At 41.5% G+C, this 25,177-nt stretch overlaps 2 protein-coding genes across 2 annotated transcripts in view; both read right to left on the bottom strand.

The window, feature by feature from the left end:
- Window positions 1-4,933, bottom strand: part of LOC127418554 (zinc finger protein 721-like) — a 60,199-nt gene extending 55,266 nt beyond the window's left edge. Inside the window, exons 1-2 of the mRNA XM_051659131.1 lie at window positions 4,885-4,933; window positions 3,254-3,387 (exon numbers count right to left, since the gene is read on the bottom strand). The gene's annotated coding sequence lies outside the window, so the exon portion shown is untranslated. The remainder of the gene's footprint in view (window positions 1-3,253; window positions 3,388-4,884) is intronic.
- Window positions 4,934-19,474: 14,541 nt separating this feature from the next.
- LOC127418641 (zinc finger protein 239-like) lies at window positions 19,475-20,696 on the bottom strand. The gene has a single exon (XM_051659305.1). The coding sequence runs from the start codon at window positions 20,580-20,582 to the stop codon at window positions 20,070-20,072; it is 513 nt and encodes a 170-aa protein (XP_051515265.1). The 5' UTR covers window positions 20,583-20,696; the 3' UTR covers window positions 19,475-20,069.
- Window positions 20,697-25,177: the final 4,481 nt, after the last annotated feature.

Here is a 25,177-nt window from a genome sequence, read left to right on the forward strand (position 1 = left end):
GTTTCTGTGGGTCGTAGGAATGCAGAACCCCAAGACCCTCGCCGAACTGGTGGCGGAGGCGACGCAAACCCGAGACAGCGGAAAGCGAGCAGGCACCAATCCCCGGAGGATGTCCCAGGAAAGGCGACCGCTGGAGGGCACCTCATGACCAGTAAGCAGGCCAGCGACACAGACCGTTCGGGACGAACCCATGCCGATGGCCCCAAAGCCCCTGGACACCTGGGCCTGGCTGGCAGGTTGCATCGTACACCAAGCGGTGCCCCGGGAAGGCCCAGAGAGAGAGGTTAAGGTCGAGAGCCGATGTGTGAAAGCCCTCCTGGACTCCGGGAGCATGGTGAGCCTGGCCCAGCCCCAGATAGTCCACCCCCGACCGAACAGCAAAGCGTCAATCCCAATCATGTGTGTACACGGTGACACTTTCTATGTCCCGGCTCGGTCAGTCACCATCAAGGCTGAACCAGGAAGCTGGCCAGTGGAGGTCAGGATTTTCAAGGATCTGCCATTTCCCCTGCTCCAAGGAAGAGACTGGCCGGGTTTGAACAGCTGTTGGCCCATGCTGTCCAACCTGCCAGCCGCCAGGGGCAATGTTGCAGAGGTCCCAACCGGAGGACACCGAGACGTCAGATGCTGCTAGCCACTGACAGTGAGAGGAATGGTGAGTTGAGAGAACTGACCCCTAACGTGTATTCTAATTTGTTCCAGCAGATAACGGAAGGGGGCTCATTTGGGAAGGAACAACAGGAGGATGATCCCTCTCCTCACTTTGTGGAAAATGGTCTGCTTTACTGTGTCGCCCACAGGTGAGGGGAGAAATGCCTTTTGGTGGTGTCGCATACAAAGACGGTGATAGTGCTCGAGCTGGTCCACTCGCACCCCAAGGCCGGGCACCTAGGAGTTGAGAACACCACCCAGCAGATTAGGGACTGGTTCCATCGGCCCGGGTTGGACACAGAAGTGAGACGCTAAAAAATGACTCCACGACACCCTCTCCCCAGCCCCGTCATTCCCCTGCCCATCATTGAGGTGCCCTTCAAGCACATCAGAATAGATCTGGTAGGACCACTGCAGAAATCTGCCTGGGGTCATGAGCGAATCCTGGTCATACTGGATTATACAACTCAGTACCCTGAAGTATTACTGAGGAAGGCCACCTCCAAAAACACTGCTCGAGAGCTATTCCTGCTGTTCAGCCAAGTGGGCATCCCAAAGGAGATCCTCACCGAACAGGGCACCCTGTTTATGTCACGGCTCATGGCAGACATATGCCAGCTGCTGCAGGTGAAACAAATCCGCACCTGTTTCACCTGCAGCAGCTAGCATACATCTGCCATGAGCCAAAATCCACCTGGGGTCATGAGCGAATCCTGGTCATATTGGATTATGCAACTCGGTACCCTGAAGCAGTACCACTGAGGAAGGCCACCTCCAAAAACATTGCTCGAGAGCTATTCCTGCTGTTCAGCCAAGTGGGCATCCCGAAGGAAACCCTCACCAACCAGGGCACCCTGTTTATATCTTGGCTCATGGCAGATGTATGCAAGCTGCTGCAGGTGAAACAGCTGCGCACATTGGTTTACCACCCCCGGACGGACGGATTAGTGGAGTAATTCAACCAGACCCTAAAATGAATGCTGAAGTGAGTGGTAACCGAGGATGGGCGGGATTGGGACCTCATGTTGCCATACGTACTGTTTGGCATTAGGGAGGTACCACAGGCATCCACTAGGTTCACACCCTTCGAGTTGCTATTTGGACGCCAACCCCGGGGCCTGCTAGACATCGCCCGGGATGCCTGGGAGCGACAGCCCTCGCCACAACAAACAGTGATTGAGCATGTGCGTGAAATGTGGGAAAGAATCAAAGTGATGCACCTGGTGCGCAGACATCTGGCGCGCGGACATCTGGCAGAAGCCCAATGCGCCCAGCAGCATACATACATCTGTCCTGCCCAAGCTCGTGAATTCCACCCCGGAGACCGGGTCCTAGTGCTGATTCCCTGTGTCATGTCCAAGTTCCTGGCCGCCTGACAGGTACCCTACACTGTGGTGGAACGGGCGGGGCCAGTAACATATCGAATCTGGCAGCAAGGACAAAGATGAGCGGTGCAGATCTACCACATTAACATCCTCAAGCATTGGACAGATCCCGAGAGACAGGTTGCAGGGTTTCCCCAGACAGAGGACCCGGTGGTAGATCTGGTGAACCATCTCTCCGCCAATCAGGAGGAGGAATTGGATGTCCTGGTCGGTCAGTTCAGCGATGTATTTGAGTCGTCCCGGCGGACCAACATGATGCACCATGAAGTTCATACACCCCCTGGCACCATCATATGGCAGCGTCCCTACCGGGACACAGAGGCTCACCAGCAGGCTACAGAGTAGGAAATACAACGGATATTACAACTTGGGGTCATTGATGAGTCTACAAGCCTGTGGTCCAGCCCTATCATGATAGTTCTGAAGGGCGACAGCACCCTCCTCTTCTGTAACGACTTTTGGAAGTTGAACGAAGTCTCCAGCTTTGACAGATACCCCATGCCCCAAGTGGACGAGCTCACTGAGTGGCTGGGCCGAGCGCGGTATATATCCACCCTGGATCTCACCAAAGGATACTGACAAGTGCCCCTAGTTCCATCATCCAAGGAAAAGAGGGCATTCAGCTCCCCTAGTGGCCATTGGCAGTACCAGGTGCTACCCTTCGGACTACACGGGGCACCTGCCACCTTCCCTGATTTGAGCGATGGGAGACACAAATCAGCATCACCCTGGAATTGGAGCATATCATCCAATCATCCCTGGAATATGGGCGCTGATCAGCCCCACCTGCGAACAATCAGCTGGAGAGAATTTAAACTAGTGCTCGATCGATTTATCGATATTATTTAGCTACAATTTTAATTTATTCTTTACTTAAATGGTCAGCAACTGATTAATACTAAACATACAGTACTGATGTTCATTTATCTATTTATTAGTTCATTTCTAGAATTTGCTGACAATGTATAATAATAATGTCAAACATTCTTTGATAAAAATATTTAAGAAAGCAGCCTTCTGAGTACCTTTGCATCGTCATATCGGTGCACATTATACATAGAAAAGGTCTGTTTTCATTCCAGCTCAAAACTAACAATATTGTTCCACCATATCGGTAATCGGTGAATTTTCCCCCTCTAAAATCGTTATCGGTCTCAAAAATCCCATATCGGTTGGTCTCCAATTTAAACACCAGAGGAAAATGGTGAGCCACTAACCCTTTTCTCCGTCTCATTAAATCCCAGGGTCCAGCGACGAGTGAAGGCCGATCAGAGCATGGAATTCGGGAAAACTGCACCGCACACAGGATTCATGAGCACAGACACTGCGGCACGCCCACCTCGCCCCTGCACTGAAGACACCGCACATTATTAAGTCTCACTATTGTTTGTTGTGTCATTAAAACACCCCTTGTGGGACATCGCACTAGAGAATTGTCTGTCTGTGCCTTATTCATCCTGCCACATCCATTTACTTTGACTAAATTAATAAATCTTTATCAGCATAAAATATATTTAATCACAAAACAAACTTAGTTACTCACTGTATTTATTTGCAAAATATAAAAGATATAAAAAACATGAGTCCTAAGAGTAAACAGCCAAATGTGGAAAATTATGTCTTCACACTGGTGCACGGGATGTAAAATAGCAAACAAATTATAGCAAGTTTAACTGAATCTAATTAAAGTTATAAACTATAGATTTTGGCCCAGGCTGGTACAGGTTAAATGCCAACATCTCTTATGTTTTAATGTACTCACAAACTGGGACACTAAATAGGAATAAATATACTAAAGGGAATATGTAAATATAAATACAATCGAAGAGAATATAAATTTACCTCAGGTCGCCTCACGGAAGACTTCTCGTGTGCAAATTTAACAAACAGGGAATTTCATTACACAATTATACAGGGTGAAAGTTTTTAAAACTTAACACAAAACATATTTGATCGGCAAATCACTTTATCAAATGAAGAATAAAAGTAGATTTGTTGAGTTTACAGATTCAAGTGAGGCGCATGCGCAGTATCCGATTCTCTGCAGAACTATTACATATAAAAAATAAATCTGTCTCATGCGGCCATTACATTTTTTTTTTTTTTCAATGACAACGCCGAAACAATATGAATAAATCACCATTTACTCGAGTAAAATATTTAACGTGTTACATTTTCCTTTTGTTTACAGAGATTTTGTAATTTAAGAATGGTATTCAAAAGGCATATTGACTCTACAAAAATAATATAATTATGACAACATCAACTCGTGTAAATGATCTGAAGATCAGGGGATCATGCTGCTATAACGTCTTTTATGGGACGTTTAAGCGACGTTTTTAGGACATTACCACAACGTTTCTGGAACGTTAGTAGAAGTTTGTCAAGCTTTAACTTTACCAACACGTCTTCAAACTGGACTAAAATATAAACATGAGTTTAGCCACAGACAGAAAGTGTAAATAAACCTGTTCTGAAGTGTTTTAGTTGTTTTGTTCACCTCTTGCATATGACCAGTAATCCCAAAAGTATTTACACAAACTTCAGGAAACCAAAAAGTGTTTGTTTGTGCCCGTCTCTCCAATATATATTATCACCTTCATTGAACTAATTTACAGTCAGTCTCTGGATTTAAAGAACTAATTTAAGCAGAATATTCTCAGATTTCTGTTTGTTTCTCCTGAAATTGATTGATTTAAAGCGTCTGTAACAAAACAAAGATACATGCGTCGATAAAATCTTATTTTACAGTTATTAAAACACCAAAGACAGAAAAACAACATATACAAAAAATTAAAAAAATTAAAATGTAATCTCACAAATGATGTTAAACACATTGAACACGTACCGAACTGAGCGCTCAAACTGTAGCTGTTCTTCTTCCTTCTTTTTTAATGGCGGATCGCATACTATCTAATGCGTTACCGCCATCAACTGGAGACTTTGGATCAGAGACTTTCCACTATGTTGCACTCCGCAAATATAAAGATTTGCATTCAATCTACAGTGGCCAAACATAAGTTTGGACAACAATAGCTTACTGAAATGTATCTATCATAAGTTTTAACATGTGGCTGTATTGAGAAAAGATGTCTCCCCCTACTATCTTTTTCCCATTGTTGCTGCCATAGTATCCTAATACCTGACACTAGTTTACTTCTTAATTCGGTTCTTCCAAATTCCACTCTAATGCCAACTTTCTCTTGTTTTAATGACCCTTTAGCAAGTTTATCTGCTTCTTCATTGCCATTAATACCATTATGTGCAGGTACCCATAAAAAAAGAATGTCACATTCTGAATGAGTAATCTGGTGCAATCTTAAAAACAGTTCTAAAATAAGATCTGGCCTTGCAGTGGATTGTCTTTTCTTTATACAGGTTAAAACTGAAGAAGAGTCAGAGCAAATAACCATCCTGTTTGGACTAACATCCTCTGCCCATTCTAATAACCACAAAATGGCTACTGTTTCAGCTGTAAAAACAGATAAATCATAATTTAGTCTACTACCACATCTTAGACTTAGTTGAGAAATATACATGCACAACTAGTCTGATTACTATCAGGATCTTTGGATCCATTGGTATAAACTTGAATAACTGAATTCCATTTAGTGTACATATATATATATATATATATATATATATATATATATATATATATATATATATATATATATATAATCAGCTATTTCTTTGGGAGATAGATCTACTTTATCATCATCATAATTATTATTTTTTTTTTTTATTTTATTTTTTTTGTGATTAACATTCATATTGATTAATCTATTAAACAAAGAAAAGCAAAACATATACAAACAGAATCAATATTTAACCCGCACTATTCTGATTGACATCGCCAGCAGGTTGATGTGTCTTTAAGGCCAAGCCTTTACAATCTAGAGGGGGTCCAATAGACTCTATGTAAAATCTTGAATTGCATAAGACGCATCCTTGCATCTCAAGATGCAGACTTGATGTTATTTAGAATCCTAGCCCACACTCCCTCCTCCAATACCAAGTTTAAATCTTTCTCCCATAATCTCTTAAGAGAAGTTGAAGTTCCGTCCCCCAGACTCTGAATTAGCAGGTAGTAATACATTAATGCCTCATGACCTTTTCCAAAAGCAGTAATCATCACTCTCAGAGTATCTGCTGCTTCAGGGGGGTGTAAACTACTCCCAAAAACAGTACAGAGCAGGTGGCACAGCTGTAAATACTTATAGAACTGAGATCTGGGAATCCCAAAATGTTCAACCAAAATTTCAAAAGATCTCAACACTCCACTTTCATATTGGTCACTGAGTGTAGTAACCCCCATCCCGATCGACTCTGACCAGCAAAAAGGGGACTTGTTAATACATAATTTTGGGTTCAGCCATATGCTCGAGGCAACATTTAAATAAATGTCTGAATTAAACACTCTGGACACTTTTGTCCATACCGAGTGCAAATGCGAGACAACGGGGTGTAATACAAAACCAGGGAGGGGCTCTCTCAGGTGGAAGAGACCAACGAGCCAAAAGTCTGAGACCGAATGCATAATATAAAACTAAATCTTCGGTAGGCCTAGCCCACCTTTGCCAATTGGCCTATGTAACTTACTGAAATGTAATCTGGAACGCTTACCATTCCAAATGAAGAACTTCGCTATGCTATCAAATTGTTTGAAATAAGAGAGGGGGACATCTACAGGGAGAGATTGTAACAGGTAGTATAATTTTGGAATACAATTCATTTTAATAACATTAACCTTCCCAATCATAGATAAATGTAATGAAGCCCACCTGTCCACATTGCTCAAAAACCTTTTTATTAAGGGGTCAAAATGAACTCTAACTAAATCAGACAAAGTTGCTGGGAATAAAATGCCCAAATACATAATGCCCTGTTTGGTCCACTGAAAGGCGCCCAGCTGAAAAGCTGTTACTGGGCAGTACGCTGTCAGAGCCAAAGCTTCATACCAATTGACTCTGTGTACTGAGAACTTAGAAAAGGAATGAATAATTCTGTAGAGGTAAGGCATAGATCTAATGGGGTATATTGTGGCTGCTATTGGTTCCAGGGCAAGGCAGAACAATAATGGGGAAAGAGGGCAACCCTGCCGGGTGCCCCTATCCAGAGTAAAATAATCTGAAATTAATACATTTGTTTGTACCGCTGCTACTGGGTGTCTATAAAGTAACTTAATCCATCCAATAAAAGTATTCCTGAACCCATATATTTCCAAAATCTTAAAAAGATAATCCCATTCTACCATATCAAAGCTTTTCGGCATCAAGTGAGATGGCAGCGACTGGAGTCTGATCATTCGCCACTGACCACATGATACTGATGAGATTCCTAATGTAACCCCACCTGATCTATATGTATAAGAGATGTCATAACTTTATTCAATCTGTAAGCCAGAATTTTTGACAATATTTTAAAGTCTAACTGGATTAGGGAAACTGGACTGTAACTCTTACACTCGCTTGGATCTTTGTCTTTTTAAGAATCAGACTGATCCGGGCTTGTGTCATGGTTGGAGGAAGCTTTCCATTCTTTAATGATTCCGTATAAACTTCTTGCAAAAGTGGAGCCAATTCTGTAGCACAAGATCTAAAAAATTCAGCGGCAAAGCCATCTGGCCCTGGAGCACTGCCTATAGGCAAGGCCTTAACTACCTCGCCAAGCTCCTCCAAGTTTATCTCAAAATCAAGAGAATTTATTTGCTCAGTCATCAGTTTAGGGAGTTCTAATGGTTCTGCAAAGATTCTAATATCTTCAACAGTAGACAAAGACATGGAACTATAAAGATCAAGATAGAATTCTTTAAAAGCATTATTAATATCAATGACTGAGGTAAAAATTTCACCACCAGCAGATTTCACTGAGGCAATGGTAGAAAAAGACTCTCTCTGCTTTATATACCAAGCCAAAAGCTTCCCTGCTTTGTCCCCTGACTCAAAATATGACTATCTTGCCTTGAATAGCCAAAACTCCACCTTTTGCGACAAAATAGTATTATATCTGTATTTCAATCAGGTCAATTCTCTGAGGCCATCAGATGACATTCGGCGCTTCAGCTCTGCCTCGGCACTTTTAATATTCCCTTCCAACTCCACAAGTTATCGTGCTTTGGAATTTTTTATGAATGAGGCATACTGTATGATCCAACCCCTAAGAACCACCTTAAGTGCCTCCCAAGCCATGCCCACAGAGGATACTGAGGACCAGTTGGTCTCTATATACACACTGATTTCAGCCTTTAACATTTGTTGGAATTCAGGATTTTGCAAAAGGGATACATTAAAGCAGCAACTATATGATTTATTTTTCTCTGTATGTGGCAACACCTCTAAACTCACCAGGGCGTGATCCGAGACTAAGATTTTCCAGTTGAGCAATCCACAACAGATGAAATGAGGGACTTAGTTATAAAAAAATCTATTCTAGAATAAATCTTATGGACTGATGCAAAAAATTTATAGTCCCTACCAGATGGGTTCAAAAGTCTCCAAATATCTGTAAGACCAAGATTTTTACACATCCTGTGAAGTGTCAATGTTGCTCTAGGGGGCTTGCACACTTTTGCTTCACTATGATCAAGGACTGAGTCCATCAAAAGATTAAAGTCTCCTCCCAATATTATATCATGAGGGGTGACAGCGGCTTGCAACATCCCTTCAAGATCTATAAAAAGTCCTGACCATCAAAGTTAGGTGCGTAAATATTAGCCAAAATCAACCTTTGCCCCTGAATTTCTGCTAAAACAATAATGATGCTTCCTAATATATCTTTAATCTGTTTGAGACATTTGAATTGTAGATGCTTACTTATCAATGTAATGACTCCCCTGCTCTTACTTGTGCCAGCACTAAAGATGTGTTTCTTGGAGGTCATGTGATGCCATGCAAGGGGTAGACGTGTGAGCGACGAGCTCTGCGCACTTTGCTACATTTTTAATTATTCTCATGTTATAATCTGGTGAATTTTAATACACCCAGTTACACATTTGCTCATGCACAACATGGCAAAGAAGTCAAAATTCTCGGGCTCTGGAGACATTAAAAGACACTTACGTGTTCAGGATGAAAGCCCCAACAGGCCTACAGACAGGGAACTCGATTTTGATGGCGCGGCGGGAGAAGGAATCCAGTGTCAGTTGTCCAACATGTCTGTGATGTTGACGAAGATTCTTTCTGACTTGGAGGATCTCGCTCTAATACGGCGATCGATTACGGCGATGGAAATAAAATTCTCTGAGCTAGTTACAAGAGTGACTGATGTTGAGAGACTAATCAATTGTCTGGAATCTTCGGAGAGGGAATTAACCACTAATCCACCTGTGACCAAAGTTGATTTGGAACATCTCCTTGAAAAGCTTGAAGATCTTGAGAATAGAAGCCGCAGGAATAACGTTCGAATTGTTAGAATTCCTGAGCATGAGGAGGGCAGAGATATAGTGAAATTCCTAGACGAGTTTTTCCAGAGTCTGCACGACATAACAGGCCATAAGCTGGAAATCAAGCGAGCTCACAGAGTCCCAGCTCACAGATTTGCTGAGGGAGACAGGCCCTGATTGATTCTGGTCAGATTTCTGAGATCATCCGATAAAGATCTGGTGTTACGCCAGGCGAGGAGCAAAGGAAAGCTTTCTTGGAAGAACCATAATATTTTCTTTTCCCAGGACTTTGCGAGTTCGACAAGAGAGAAAAGCGATAAGTTCAAGGAATGTAAGAAACTCTTACATCGGCGAAAGATCTCGTTTGCTCTGATGTTTCCGGCCAAACTGAGAATAGAAACAAAGGTCGGTTGCAAAGTATTTACATGTCCCAAACAGGCAATGTCTTTTATAGAATCAATGGCTGAGTAAACCGTTGGATGTTTCTCATGTGAGTGGGTCGACTCGCTGTACATACTCTTGAGGAAGCTGGGTGAAATTTTGGGTTTTTTGCGTTGGCTCCGCCATGCGGCTGGAGTTTGTTTTGTGAATAACACTCAAAGCTTTTGCATTGATGGAAGATTACTTTTGCATTGAAGTTCCCGGCCAGTTTGAGAGTGGACACTACAGATGACCAGAAAATATCTACATGCTCGCACAAATGATGTCTTTTATAAAGTTGACGGATTATGTAAGTCATGGTATATACTTTTATGCGGCCTCCGAGTGAATTGACTCGACCATCCGGGGAACCGGGATGCCCGTTTTGTTTCTTTTTGTGTTGGCTCCGCCTAGCGGCTGGAGCTTGTTCTGTTGAATAACACTCCTTTGGAACAGCTGTGGATTAATCTGTTCATTCTTCGTGCTTATTCCTCCTGCTGGCTGTAGTTTGTTTTGTTGAGTTTTTTATGGGATATTGGAATGATTATGTCATCCGTTGAACTCATAACAGCTGGCTCACTGAACATTCGTTTGTCTGTCCGAGGAATCTGAATGGTTTTATATCAGCTGGAATTTGTTTTGTGGAAGATCACACCTTTGAGACAGTTCTGTGAATGAATCTACACATTCTTTGTGTTCATTCTTCCTATTGGCTGGGTTTATTTTACAAAGTATTTTCTGTTATGTAATTTTGCCTCACAAATTTGTGAGGCAAAATTGAGCAATCCGATGGCAAAGTTGTCGTGGGGGCTCGAGGGCATTCATGTACCTTTTGAGTTTAGAGGGATTGTCGCCGGTTGGCACTGTCGTGCATGGGGTTATTGCACACGTTTTTCTTTTTTCTGTTTGTTTTGTTCAGGGGGGAGTTCGGGGTTTGATTGTTTCACTAATGGGGAATGTGGTCTGTATAATTTTGTTTTTGACGCACAATTTATTTTTTCTACTATATCAAAATGTCAAATGTTAATATGAGTGTACTATCTCTCTCCTCGTGGAATGTAAACGGGTTGGGGCACCCCATAAAAAGAAGGAAGGTTATTGCTTTTCGTAGGAAATATGATATAGTGTTTCTTCAAGAAACACATCTCTCCCCGCAGGAAGCTGAAAAATTTGGGAAGATATGGGTTGGACATGTTTTCTTTAGTGCTGGCTCAAGTAAGAGCAAGGGAGTCATTTTATTGGTAAATAAACATCTACAATTTAAATGTCTCAAACAGATTAAAGATAAATTAGGAAGAGTCATTATTGTTTTAACTGAAATTCAGGGGCAAAGGTTGATTTTGGCTAATATTTATGTGCCTAACGCTGATGATCAGGGCTTTTTTTATAGATCTTGAAGGGATGCTGCAAACCGCTGGCACCCCTCATGATATAATATTAGGAGGAGTCTTTAATCTTTTGATGGACTCAGTCCTTGATCACAGTGAAGCAAAGGTGTGTAAACCCCCTAGAGCAACACTGACGCTTCACAGAATGTGTAAAATCCTTGGTCTTATGGATATTTGGAAACTTTTGAACCCATCTGTTAGAGACTATACATTTTTTTCATCAGTCCATAAGATTTATTCTAGAATAGATTGTTTTTTTTTAATATCCAAGTCCCTCATTTCATCTGCTGTGGATTGCTCAGTTGGAAATATTTTAGTCTCGGATCATGCCCTGGTGAATTTAGAGGTGGTGCCACATACGGAGAAAAAGAAATCATATAGTTGGCACTTTAATGTATCCCTTTTGCAAAATCCTGATTTCCAACAAATGTTAAAGACTGAAATCAATGTTTATATGGAGACCAACTGGTCCTCAGTATCCTCTGTGGGCGTGGCTTGGGAGGCACTTAAGGTGGTTCTTAGGGGTCGGATCATACAGTATGCCTCATTCATCAAAAAATCCAAAGCACGAGAACTCGTGGAGTTGGAAGGAAAAATTAAAAGTGCAGAGGCAGAGCTGAAGCACCGTATGTCAGCTGATGACCTCATAGAATTGACTCAATTGAAATATAGGTATAATACTATTTTGTCGCGGAAAGTGGAGTATTGGTTATTCAGGGCAAGACAGTCATACTTTGAGTCGGGTGACAAAGCAGGGAAGCTTTTGGCTAGATATATAAAGCAGAGAGAGTATTTTTCTGTCATTCCCTCAGTGAAATCTGCTGGTGGTGAAATTTTTACCTCAACTATTGATATTAATAATGCCTTTAAAGAGTTCTATCTTGATCTTTATAGTTCTACGTCTTCTTCTGCTGATGAAGATATTAGAAACTTTGTGGAACCATTAGATTTTCCTAAACTGAGGATTGAGCAAAAAAATTCTCTTGATTCTGAGATAACCTTGGAGGAGCTTGACGAGGTAGTCTAAGTCCCTACCTACTGGAAAGGCTCCAGGGGCAGATGGTTTTGCTGCAGAATTGTTTAGATCCTATGCTACAGAACTGGCTCCACTTTTGTTAGAAGTTTATACAGAATCATTAAAGAATGGAAAGCTTCCTCCAACCATGACACAAGCCCGGATCAGTTTGATTCTTAAAAAGGACAAAGATCCAAGTGAGTGTGAAAGTTACCGTCCAATCTCCCTGATCCAACTAGATGTAAAAATGTTGTCAAAAATGTTGGCTAATCGATTAAGTAAAGTTATGACATCTCATTCATATAGATCAGGTGGGGTTTATTCGGGGCCGTAGCTCTTCTGATAACATTAGGCGTCTCATCAATATCATGTGGTCAGTAGCAAATGATCAGTCTCCAGTCGCTGCCATCTCACTTGATGCCGAAAAGGCATTTGATATGGTAGAATGGGATTATCTTTTTAAGATTTTGGAAATGTATGGGTTTGGGAGTACATTTATTGGTTGGATTAAGTTACTTTATAGACACCCTGTAGCAGCGGTACAAACAAATTGATTAATTTCAGATTATTTTACTCTGAATAGGGGCACTCGGCAGGGCTGCCCTCTTTCCCCATTATTGTTCTGTCTTACCCTGGAACCATTACAGCCACGATAAGAAAGGAGGATGATTTTCCAGGGGTGGTTGCGGGAGGTGTGGCGCATAAGCTTCTGCTTTACGCAGATGATATTTTATTATTTGTCTCTGAACCTACTAGATCTATGCCTTGCCTCCACAGTATTATTAATTCCTTTTCCAAGTTCTCAGGATACAAAGTCAATAGCTTTGTTCTAAATCCGAAGCTTTGGCTCTGACAGCGAACTGTCCAGTAACGGCTTTCCAGCCGGGCGCCTTCCAGTGGCCCAAACAGGGCATTAAGTATTTGGGGATTTTATTCCCCATATAGCGAAGTCCTTCATTTGGAATGGTAAACGTCCCAGATTGCATTTTAATAAGTTATATAGGCCAATTGACAAAGGAGGGCTAGGCCTACCCAAGATTTTGTTTTATTACTATGCATTCAGTCTCAGACATTTGGTTCATTGGTCACTTCCACCTGAGAAAGCCCCTCCCTGGTTTGGTATTGAACAGGAAGTTCTTGCCTCTATTTCGCCATTGCAAAGCCTCTCTATCAAACTAACCGGAGAGGTTAAGTCACACCCCGTTATTTCGCATGTACACTCGGTATGGACAAAAGTGTCCAGAATGTTTAAATCGGATATTTATTTAAATGTTGCCTCAAGCATATGGCAGAACCCAAGATTGTGTATTGGTAAGTCCTCTTTCTGCTGGTCGGAGTGGACTGGGTGGGGGTTACTACACTCAGTGATCTATATGAGAGTGGAGTGTTGAGATCGTTTGAACATTCAACATTTTGGGATCCCCAGATCTCAGTTTTATAGGTATTTACAACTGCGCCACCTGCTTTGTACTGTCTTTGGGAGTAGCACACCCCCCCCCCCTCCCAAAGCAGCAGATACTCTAGGAGAGGTGATTACTGATTTTGGAAAAGGTCATGAGGCATCAGTGTATTACTCCCTGTTAATTCAGAGTTTGGGGGACGGAGCTTTAACCTCTCTTAAGAGAGTATGGGAGAAAGACTTCAACTTGGTATTGGAGGAGGGAGTGTGGGCTAGGATTCTTAAAAACGTTAAGTCTGCATCTAGAGATGCAAAGGTGCATCTTATGCAATTCAAAATTTTGCATAGATTCTATTGGACCCCCTCTAGATTGTATAGGCTTGGTCTTAAAGAGACACCCACCTGCTGACGATGCCAATCGGAGGATGGAGACATGGCCCATGTGTTGAGATCCAGAAATTCTGGTCAAAGGTTCAGAATTTTGTGTCTGATGTGGTAGGCACTCAGGTTTCGTTTTGCCCTGGACTTTGTGTTCTGGGCGATGGGGTGGTCATTGATGTGGGGGATAGTCATATAGAGAATTGGGTTCTGACCTGTGTGATGATCGCTAGGTAGGTTATTTTGAGGGGTTGGAGGTCAGCTGGTGCGCCCCCATATCCGGAGTGGTACACGGAGATTGGGAGGGTGGCGGCTTATGAGGAGGTGTCATCGGGAAGACGGGGTGGCTTGAATTTGTTTATCCAGAAATGGGGCAGGTATTTGGAGTTTTTGGAGGACTCTCGGGTGGGGCGTGGAGAGAGTAGTGTAATATAGTTTTAAGTGAGTATGATTATTATGTGTATGTATGTATGTATGTATGCATGTATGTGTATGTATATATATACATATATATATATATATGTTTGTATATATATATATATATATATGTCTGTATATATATATATATATATATATATATATATATATATATATATATATATATATATATATATATTTAATTATGTTTGACCACAGGGGGTGTTTTTTGGGGGGGCGGGGTTGGGGGGTTTAAATGTTGAATGTACACTATATTGCCAAAAGTATTCGCTCATCTGCCTTTAGACGCATATGAACTTAAGTGACATCCCATTCTTAATCCATAGGGTTTAATATGACGTCGGCCCACCCTTTGCAGCTATAACAGCTTCAACTCTTCTGGGAAGGCTTTCCACAAGGTTTAGGAGTGTGTTTATGGGAATTTTTGACCATTCTTCCAGAAGCGCATTTGTGAGGTCAGACACTGATGTTGGACGAGAAGGCCTGGCTCACAGTCTTCGCTCTAATTCATCCCAAAGGTGCTCTATCGGGTTGAGGTCAGGACTCTGTGCAGGCCAGTCAAGTTCTTCCACACCAAACTCACTCATCCATGTCTTTATGGACCTTGTTTTGTGCACTGGTGCGCAGTCATGTTGGAACAGGAAGGGGCCATCCCCAAACTGTTCCCACAAAGTTGGGAGCATGGAATTGTCCAAAATCTCTTGGTATGCTGAAGCATTCAGAGTTCCTTTCACTGGAACTAAGGGGCCAAGCCCAGCTCCTGAAAAACAACTCCACACCATAATCCCCCCTCCACCAAACTTCACAGTTGGCACAATGCAGTCAGACAAGTACCGTTCTCCTGGCAACCGCCAAACCCAGACTCGTCCATCAGATTGCCAGATGGAGAAGCGTGATTCGTCACTCCAGAGAACGCGTCTCCACTGCTCTAGAGTCCAGTGGCGGCATGCTTTACACCACTGCATCCGATGCTTTGCATTGCACTTGGTGATGTATGGCTTGGATGCAGCTGCTCAGCCATGGAAAACCATTCCATGAAGCTCTCTATGCACTATTCTTGAGCTAATCTGAAGGCCACATGAACTTTGGAGGTCTGTAGCGATTGACTCTGCAGAAAGTTGGCGACCTCTCCGCACTATGCGCCTCAGCATCCGCTGACCCCGCTCTGTCATTTTACGTGGCCTACCACTTCGTGGCTGAGTTGCTGTCATTCCCAATCGCTTCCACTTTGTTATAATACCACTGACAGTTGACTGTGGAATATTTAGTAGCGAGGAAATTTCATGACTGGACTTGTTGCAGAGGTGGCATCCTATCACAGTACCACGCTGGAATTTACTGAGCTCCTGAGAGCGGCCCATTCTTTCACAAATGTTTGTAGAAGCAGTCTGCATGCCTAGGTGCTTCATTTTATACACCTGTGGCCATGGAAGTGATTGGAACACCTGAATTCAATTATTTGGATGGGTGAGCGAATACTTTTGGCAATATAGTGTATATATATATATTATATTGTTATATATACATTATATATATATGTATGTTTTGCATTTCTTTGTTATTGTATGATTTAATAAAAAATGTTAATTGCAAAAATAAAAGAAACATCCTTAGAGAGGCATCATGGGAAAGATTTACACACACACACATATATATATATACAACCCTGTATACAACCCTGTGATCAAACATAAATATATTATATATATATATATATATATATATATATATATATATATATATATATATATATATATATACCTAATTGAGTATCTGTTCCACAGTATTTATTAAAAAAAGGTAATGAAGTCACAGAAGGTGCTCCCAGCACTGGCCGCAGACGGCTGATCCAACAAGCCGCTGGTAAGAATTAGTGTGTTCGAGAGATGAGTGTATGTGTTGTGGTAGTCAGGAGCAATCCAAAGAGAGTCCGTTGAAGCTGGTGTGGTGCGAAGCGAAGCCCAGATGAATCTCCCGAGAGGTGGGTAGATACTGAGGAATCCTTCTTCACAAGTACTGGGCACCAACTGGTGAGAGCAACCGCAAGCAGGCAGGTAATTGCACCTCTATAGACAGGCAACCAACAGACACACAAGCATGCTCCAACTTCACAAGAGAGAAATGAGAAATGACATGACAGCGAACAATAAACTGGCAAAGTAGGAGGGGAAACACAAGGAATAAGTAGGAAGTGCAATTAGAGGAAAGCAGGTGGAAGCGGGCACGTATTTCATCACCGTGGTCAGCATCTCCACGGGAGCGATCAGCGTTTCCATGGAAAAACTGATCACACATGACGGCTCCACCTGTGAGACACGAGGGAGAGAAAAACAAACAACAGTTTGAAACGTGACAACAATATATTCATCTTAATGATATTCTGCTTGCACCTCATTTATCCTGCTAAACACCTTGATATATTTATACCTTTTTTACATTTATCCAGTAATTTCTGAGCATATATACTGAAGGTCAAACTAGAGTCCATCCAGACACCTAGAAATCTTATGACATTGACTTGTTCAAGTACTTGCCCATAAAGTTTCACTTTTACTTCTGGACTTCTGTTACTTTTTGTAAGACATATCACTTGGGTTTTGGCTACTGACATTCTGAAACTCCATTTATTGGCCAATTTCTCAACTTTGTTTACTGCTAACTGTATGACATTTGTTACATGTGTGATGTTATGACCTCACTTCCATATGGCTCCATCATCAGCATAGAGTGATCTTCCTATATCTATTTTTATTTTTTTTGCTGAAATAATTTATCATGATATTAAACAATATTGGGCTGCATACACTTTCTTGTTGTCACAGTAGGGTCTGATTGTGCTTCCCCTGACTGTCTTCTGTCTCGTGTGTGTCATGTCTGCATGTTCCTGTTTGTTTCCCTCTTGTTACTCGCAGGTGCTGCCCAGCAGCAATAAGCATTGCTATAGCAACGCTGGATGCACTGCTCTTTAACTGATCTGCAGCACCTGTGTTCCCTTATGTTTTCCTCTATTTAAACTCGTCTCTGTCTCGTGTTCCCTGCTCTTTTGTTTTGTGACTGTGTATTCAGCCCGTCTTGTCAGTTGGAATACTACCTTCCAGCCTTTGATCAGTTTTTGTTTATCTGTTTTCAAGTTCCAGCCTTGTTTTAGTTTGCCTTTTCCCTCCCACAACAGAGGATTCTCTTTTATTTTGGTTGTTTTCTTAATAAAGACTTTTCTGCATCTCTGCATTTGGGTCCTCTATCTCAACCATATTGTGTGACACTTGTGGTGTGCCATTGTATATATTTTAGAATAAGATGGCCCCATTCTCACTTGTACTGTTCTATCAAACAAAAAATAAAATATCCAATTGTACATACTTCCTTCAATACCCAGATATTTTAGCTTTATTAAAAGTCCCTCTCTCCAAAGCGAGAGTTAAATGTTTCCAAATGTTATATGATTTAGAATCGCTTTCATACGCTACACACACCTTTTGAAATTTTTTGGCTCACCGGCCACTGTGGCCAGTAGTTTTCCAAGGTCTCTAGCCACTCAGCATTTACACTAGCCAAAATCCCCAACCTGCTCTCATAGTTCATGGAAGTTTCAATTCCTTCAAACTGAACTTGCCAATGAAAGTTTACCATTGTTTAACAGTGGCATTTGTAATGACAAGGCCATTAGGTAAGACCATGGGTGGCTTCACATCACATTACTGTAGTTAGGTTAATGTTGATAGTCTTTTCTAAAAAACAAATGGTAGTGTTGTTATGAAAAAGATAATAACCTAAACACATTTTAGAAACCTTTAACTAAACCTGTAACAGTTGAAGCCTAATAAAAATGTCTAAAAGATGCACTTGTAAATTATGAGATATATGAATAAATTTCCTTCGGCAGCAGCTCCGAGTCACCTGACGTTCACATAAATTTAAATGCAGGAAAATCCCTGAATAAACGTCACCCGCCAAAGTGGCTAGTAAGAGATTATGAAAAGAAATTGATTATAGTATATGTAACACAAATGGATCTACAAAATGCCCAGACAGTGTAAAATTTTCAAAATAATAGAATTACACATATGTTGATGTTTTATTTTTCATATATCAAAGAGATAATGCAAAAAATCAAGACAAATCTAGAACAGGATTCATTATTTTCACACTGAAATTTCATGAGACAACTGGCTGTCAAACACATATTGAACTACACATAACAAATAAGATACAAATAAGCTACACACATGCATTTTCTCAGGCACTTATTGAGTCTAAATACATGCACAACTTACATAATTTCAGTAATACACCCAAATGACAATATCCATATCATACCGTTTATCTGTTAAACTTGCTATAGTTTACTTCCACATTGTTTCTTCATCAAATAACAGTCAAATATAAATCAGGTCAGAAATAGCATGTATAATATGAATCTATACACACATGTGGGATACTGATAATTCACCATTGTTGCACATAAAATCAACATAATACAGTATCTATCTGTATGAATATAGCACTCATTTCTCATTGGATAAAGAAACAGATATCCTGTGATAGTAAACTTTTATAGATATGAAATAAACATAAAATATAATTTATGAAAGGGCAAAAAAAAAAACATAATTGCATACCTAGGGTCTCTAATGACCCTATAAACTTGTTTTTAAGCCATTATAATTTATTTATATTTTTTGCAATTTTGGCATTGTGTGTGTGTGTTACACTATTTATAAGAGAAAGACTGAGAAATACTAAAGAGGTGTGGGCACAGTTCCAAAAAAAATGGATGAGGTCCTGGGTCACTAAAGTTTTTAAGGGTTAAAGAAACATGGAAGCATGTTATTAATAAAAATACATTTTAATTTCTGATTTTACATGGAACTTTTTCAAAGTTTATTCAGTCACAGCTTTACATTTCGATACAGTATAGTTTGGGGGTGACAGATGTACCAGGCCAACAGAATATATTTGTGAACTCACATGCTTCAAACAACAGCTGGCAGTTTAGGAGACCAGACTGATTCTGAACACAACTATACACCTCTGGAAGGTGTAGTAGAAATCTCACTACACCTACAAAATCTCTTGAAAACCTCTAGATTTTATGTAGGTGCCAAGAAAAAGTCTGCCCTTAAAAGTAAAATTCTCTATCACTTGCCCCTCCAAAAATCCACTGGTATAGTTAGTATTCAGTGATGCTAACTTTCATGTCATGTTAGCTCTGCATTCGTTGCACTGCAGGATGGTCTCATTTTAAGACACGGCTGCACACGCAATAGTTTGGTTAGGAGTCACATATGCTTTGTTCACACATCAGGAAAAAACAGATTTTTTTCCTCAAATCTGATTATTTTGTTGTTGAAATTGCAGGTTATATGTGGACAGATCACTTTTGCAAGCAAGTCCACATTAGTCAATAGTCATAGTAAAGATGCAAACTTGCATATGTTCACCATGCATGAGTGTTTAGCAATAGATGTTTTGCCATTTTTTATGTTTTACATGAGGGCAGTATCCAAAAATATCACCTTGATACAACTAAATGTCAAAATAATTTTTTTATAGTGAAATTCCATATTTGGATTTATTATCAATATTTACTTGATATAATTGGACCAGAAGATTATTCTTGCTCACTGTGACTACGTGGGCAAATCTTTTTTTCATGTTTCTGTAAAGTACTTAATGAGATGAAACTTTTCTCACATGAAGAGCAGTGGTATGGTTTCTCTCCAGAGTGAATTCTCTCATGTGTTTTAAGCTTTTTGAACAAGTGAAACTCTTTCCACAGTGAGCACTCGTATGGTTTTTCTCCAATATGAATTCTCTCATGTGTTTTCATGTTTTGTGACAGAGTGAAATGCTTTCCACAGTGTGAGCACTTGTATGGTTTCTCTCCAGTATGAGTTCTCTCATGTCTTTTCAGGTTTTGTGACTGTGTGAAACTCTTTTCACAGTGTGAGCACATGTAATGTTTTTCTCCAGTATGAATTCTCTCGTGTGCTTTCAGGTTTTGTGACTTACTGAAACTCTTTCCACAGTGTGAGCACTTGTATGGTTTCTTTCCAGTATGAATTCTTTGGTGCTGATTCAAGTTGCTGGCTGTAGTAAAGATCTTTCCACATTCAAAGCACATATGAGCTCCCACACTGGTATGTATTTTCTCGTACTCTTTAAAATAGTCCAGGCGTGTAAAACTCTTTCAACAAGAAGAACACTTGCAACGTTTCTCTTCTGTGTGAGTTTTCAGATATTGTTTTAGGCCTGACTCCGCAACAAATGTTTTCCCACACTTATCACATTCAAATGTTTTTTCTCCAGAGTGACAGTGGAGATGATTCTTGAGATGGTGTACATATGCAAAACATTTTCCACACTGATGGCACGTGAAAGGCTTCTCTTCAGTATGAACACTCATGTGTTTATTAAGATTGCCTTTAAGTGTGAAATTCTTTCCACACTGAAGGCACGTGTAAGGTCTCTCTCTAGTATGAATTTTCTCATGTGTTTTCAGTTGTTCTGATTGTGTGAAACTCTTTCCACAGTGTGAGCACTTGTATGGTTTTTCTCCAGTATGAATTCTCTCGTGTGTTTTCAGGCTTCCTGACTGAGTGAAACTCTTTTCACAGTGTGAGCACTTGTAAGGTTTTTCTCCAGTATGAATTCTCTCGTGTGTTTTCATGCTTCCTAACTGAGTGAAACTTTTTCCACAGTGTGAGCACTTGTAAGGTTTCTCTCCAGTATGAATTCTTTGGTGCTTATTCAAGCTGCCGGCTGTAATAAAGATCTTCCCACATTCAAAGCACATATGAGCCGCCACACTGGTATGTATTTTCTGGTGTTCTTTAAAATACGACAGACGTGCAAAACTCTTTCCACAAAATGAACACTTGCAAGATTTTTCTTTTGTGTGAGTTTTCAGATGTTGTTTTAGGTACTGTGCCAGAACAAATGCTTTCCCACACTTATCACATTCAAATGTTTTTTCTCCAGAGTGACAGTGGAGATGATTCTTGAGATCAGTTACATATGCAAAACTTTTTCCACACTGATGGCACGTGTAAGGCTTCTCTCCAGTATGAACTCTCATATGGACATCAAGATTGCTTTTACATGTGAAACATTTCCCACACTGAGAGCAGGTGAAAGATTTCTTGGCTGAACTTCTTTGAAGACTTTTTGGAAAAAAAATATTTTTAGTCTTTGAGCCACTCAAAGATTTTTCTCCAGTTATGAAATCATGATGTTCATCCTCCACTTCATTCAGCTCCTCACGTTTCTCTTTCACTTCCATCAGCTCTGCAATAAACAAAGTAAATTGATGACAAAAACAATTCAAGAGGTACAAATGAAAAAAGAAATAATATTAAACACCAATACAATGACAGATCAAACCTCCAGTAATTCTGCTTTCTGTGTCCTTACTCATTACTGTGAGTAGAATTTACCAATATATTGCTTGTATTTCTCCATAAAATTTGTTATTTACTAGGGATGTTCACAGTTACCGTTTTTAACAGTCGGTGAACCAGGAACTTTCAAAAACAGATAATCAGTTTTTCCGTCAGGACGTGGGAATGAAGAACATGTATTACAATGCTTTGTCCTCAAACACTGCTCAAAATAGCAGCAAATCGTGCACAGTGAGCAATGAGCTGAAATATACAATATACAGTATACAAAAAATAAGACTGTATACAATAAAAAAAATACACTGTACCCCCTCCCCCCATGTAATCAGTAGAAATAAATATGAAGTGTTGTGATGACTTTCAGCTGTCGGTTGATAGTCAGTTGCCAGTGTGTTATTAAGAGAAGTATAATATGTGAGTCCAGTCTGAGGCTAATAAAGTGCAGTGCTTATATATGTATCATGAGCGATCAAGAGTTCAAAAGTCTGCTTGGGGGAAGAAGCTGTCATGAAGTCGGCTGGAGTCTCTGATGATTCTCAGAGCTTTTCTCACACACAGCCTGGTGTAGATCTCCTGGAGGGAGGGAAGCTCACCTCCGATGATGAGTCTGGCTGTTCGCACCACCCTTTGCAGGACTTTGCGGTTGAGGGTGGTGCTGTTGCCGTACCAGTCAGTGATGCAGTCAGTCAGGATGCTCTCTACAGTGCTGGCGTAGAACCGTGTGAGGATGTGGAGGTTCATTCTAAACTTCCTCAGCCATCTCAGGAAGAAATAGTGCTGGTGAGCCTTCTTCACAATGGTCTCAGTGTGGACGGACCATGTGAGTTCCTCAGTGATGAGGACACAGAGGAACTTGAAGCTGCTGACTCTCTCCACTGGTGCTCCATTGATGGTGATGGGACTGTGTTCTCTGTCTTTTCTACTGAAGTCCACCACAAGCTCCTTGGTCTTGCTGACACTGAGGGAGAGGCTGTGCTCCTGACACCAGCGTGTCAGAGTGTGCACCTCCTCTCTCTAGGCTGTTTCGTCATTGTGATCAGACCTACCGCCATCGTATGTATCATCAGCGAACTTAATGATGGCATTGGAGCTATGTGTTGCCACACAGTCATGTGTGTACAGAGAATACAAGAGTGGGCTGAGCACACAGCCCTGCGGGGCTCCAGTGTTGAGGGTCAGTGATGAGAAGATGTTGCTGCCCATTCTAACCACATGGCATCTGCCAGACAGAAGTCCAGGATCCAGCTGCACAGCGAGCTGTTTAAGCCCAGAGCCCGGAGTTTCACATCAAGCTTGGAGGGCACTATGGTGTTGAATGCTGAGCTGTAGTCTACAAACAGCATTCTCACATATGTGTTCCTTTTTTCCAGGTGGGAGAGAGCAGTGTGTAGTGTAAGTGCAATTGCATCATCAGTGGAGCGGTTGTTGCGGTAAGCAAACTGCAGTGAGTCCAGTGAGGCAGGCAGCACAGAGCAGATGTAATCTCTGATTAGCCTCTCAAAGCATTTGCTGATGATGGGGGTCATAGCAACAGGAAGGCAGTTTATTAAGCAAGTGATTTTGAGTTGCTTTGGTACAGGCACAATGGTGGACGTTTTAAAGCATGTGGTGACCACATACAAGAAGAGGGAAAGGTTGAAAATGTCCGTAAAACACCAGCCAGTTGGTTTGTGCATGCTCTGATGATGTGGACCGGAATGCCGACTGGACCCCGCTGCTTTACGGATACTCACCTGTCAGAAGGAGTCCACTACAGAGACAGAGAGTGAACTAACCTCTGTAGCTTCGGCCGCGAGAGCTCTCTCCATGAGGGTGGTGCTATTTCCCTCAAAACGAGCATAAAAAGTATTAAGCTCATCCGGGAGAGAGCCATCGGTGTTCACGGCGGAGTTTTTATTCCCTTTGAAGTCCGTGATGATATTAATTCCCTGCCACATGCTTCTAGAGTCACTGTTGAACCGTCCTTCAATCTTGTCCCTGTACTGGCGTTTGGCCACTCTGATAGTTTTGCGGAGGGCATAACTGGCTTGTTTATGCTCCTCTGCCTTCCCGGAATTAAAAGCGGAGGTCCGCACATTAAGTGCCGAAGGAACATCGCTATTAATCCACAGTTTCTGGTTAGGGTAGATCCGTATTGTTTTGGTCTGCACTACATCATTTATGCACTTCCTGATGAAACACATTACGGTACCAGCGTAGGCCTCGATGTTGTCATCAGAGGGGGACCGGAACATCTCCCAGTCCACATGATTAAAACTGTCCTGTAGCATATAATCTACCTGGTCTGACCAGCACTGGATTGTTCTGTGGGTGGGTGCTTCCTGTTTCAGTTCCTGCCTGTAAGCGGGCAAAAGGAGAATGGAAGGGTGGTCCGATTTGCCAAGTGGTGGGCAGGGGAGGGATCTGTAGCCATCCTGGAAGGGAGAGTAGCAATGGTCCAAAACCCGGTCCCCTCGTGTGTTGCAACTGATGTGTTGGAAGTATATCGGTGAGATTGACTTGAAGTTGGCTTTTTTAAAGTCCCCAGTCACAATGAGTTTGGCCCCAAGGTGCGCGGTTTCCTGCTCACAGTTCCTTGAGTGCCAGGTCTGTGATGGCTTGTGGGGGGATGTACACAGCTGTGATAATGTGATGTGGACATCACAGAGGAACTCACATGGTCCGTCCACACTGAGGCCATTGTGAAGAAGGCTCATCAGCACCTCTTCTTCCTGAGACGGCTGAGGAAGTTTGGAATGAACCACCATATCCTCACATGGTTCTACACCAGCACTGTAGAGAGCATCTTGACTGGCTGCATTACTGCCTGGTTCGGCAACAGCACCACCCTCTACCGCAAAGTCCTGCAAAGAGTGGTCGACACAGAAGCATGAGAAATTCACATTAAGTCCTCTTTGCAACCTGAATGTCTTCAGAAACTAGCACAATTAATGAAAAAAGACTGCACGTGCACGTATAGAATAACCGAATAGTTACTTTGGTATTTAAATAGTGGCGTGTTGAAAAGTTAAATAAATGGCGTCTATCCTTGCACATCCCTATTATCTACCACAAGTAGAACACAGCCTAAATAAACATTTTTATCTAGAGCAGTGCGTGCTGCAAGTAGTCATGAAGGACAATGTGATACAATTCTTGTGAACAAGCTTGACATGCGGTGTCGCCTCCGTTCAGCTGTCTCTGTCACATTGAAAATGAACAGGGAACTGCGGTTACCCTGTACCATGTAAAAATTTATACGCTATGTATATACTACTTATTGATGGTTTTTAATTCTATGACCCTTGTCATGGAACAACCCGCCCCACCTGTGGATCAT

Source organism: Myxocyprinus asiaticus, chromosome 28, assembly GCF_019703515.2.
Source record: "Myxocyprinus asiaticus isolate MX2 ecotype Aquarium Trade chromosome 28, UBuf_Myxa_2, whole genome shotgun sequence".
NCBI classification, from domain to species: Eukaryota; Metazoa; Chordata; class Actinopteri; order Cypriniformes; family Catostomidae; genus Myxocyprinus; species Myxocyprinus asiaticus.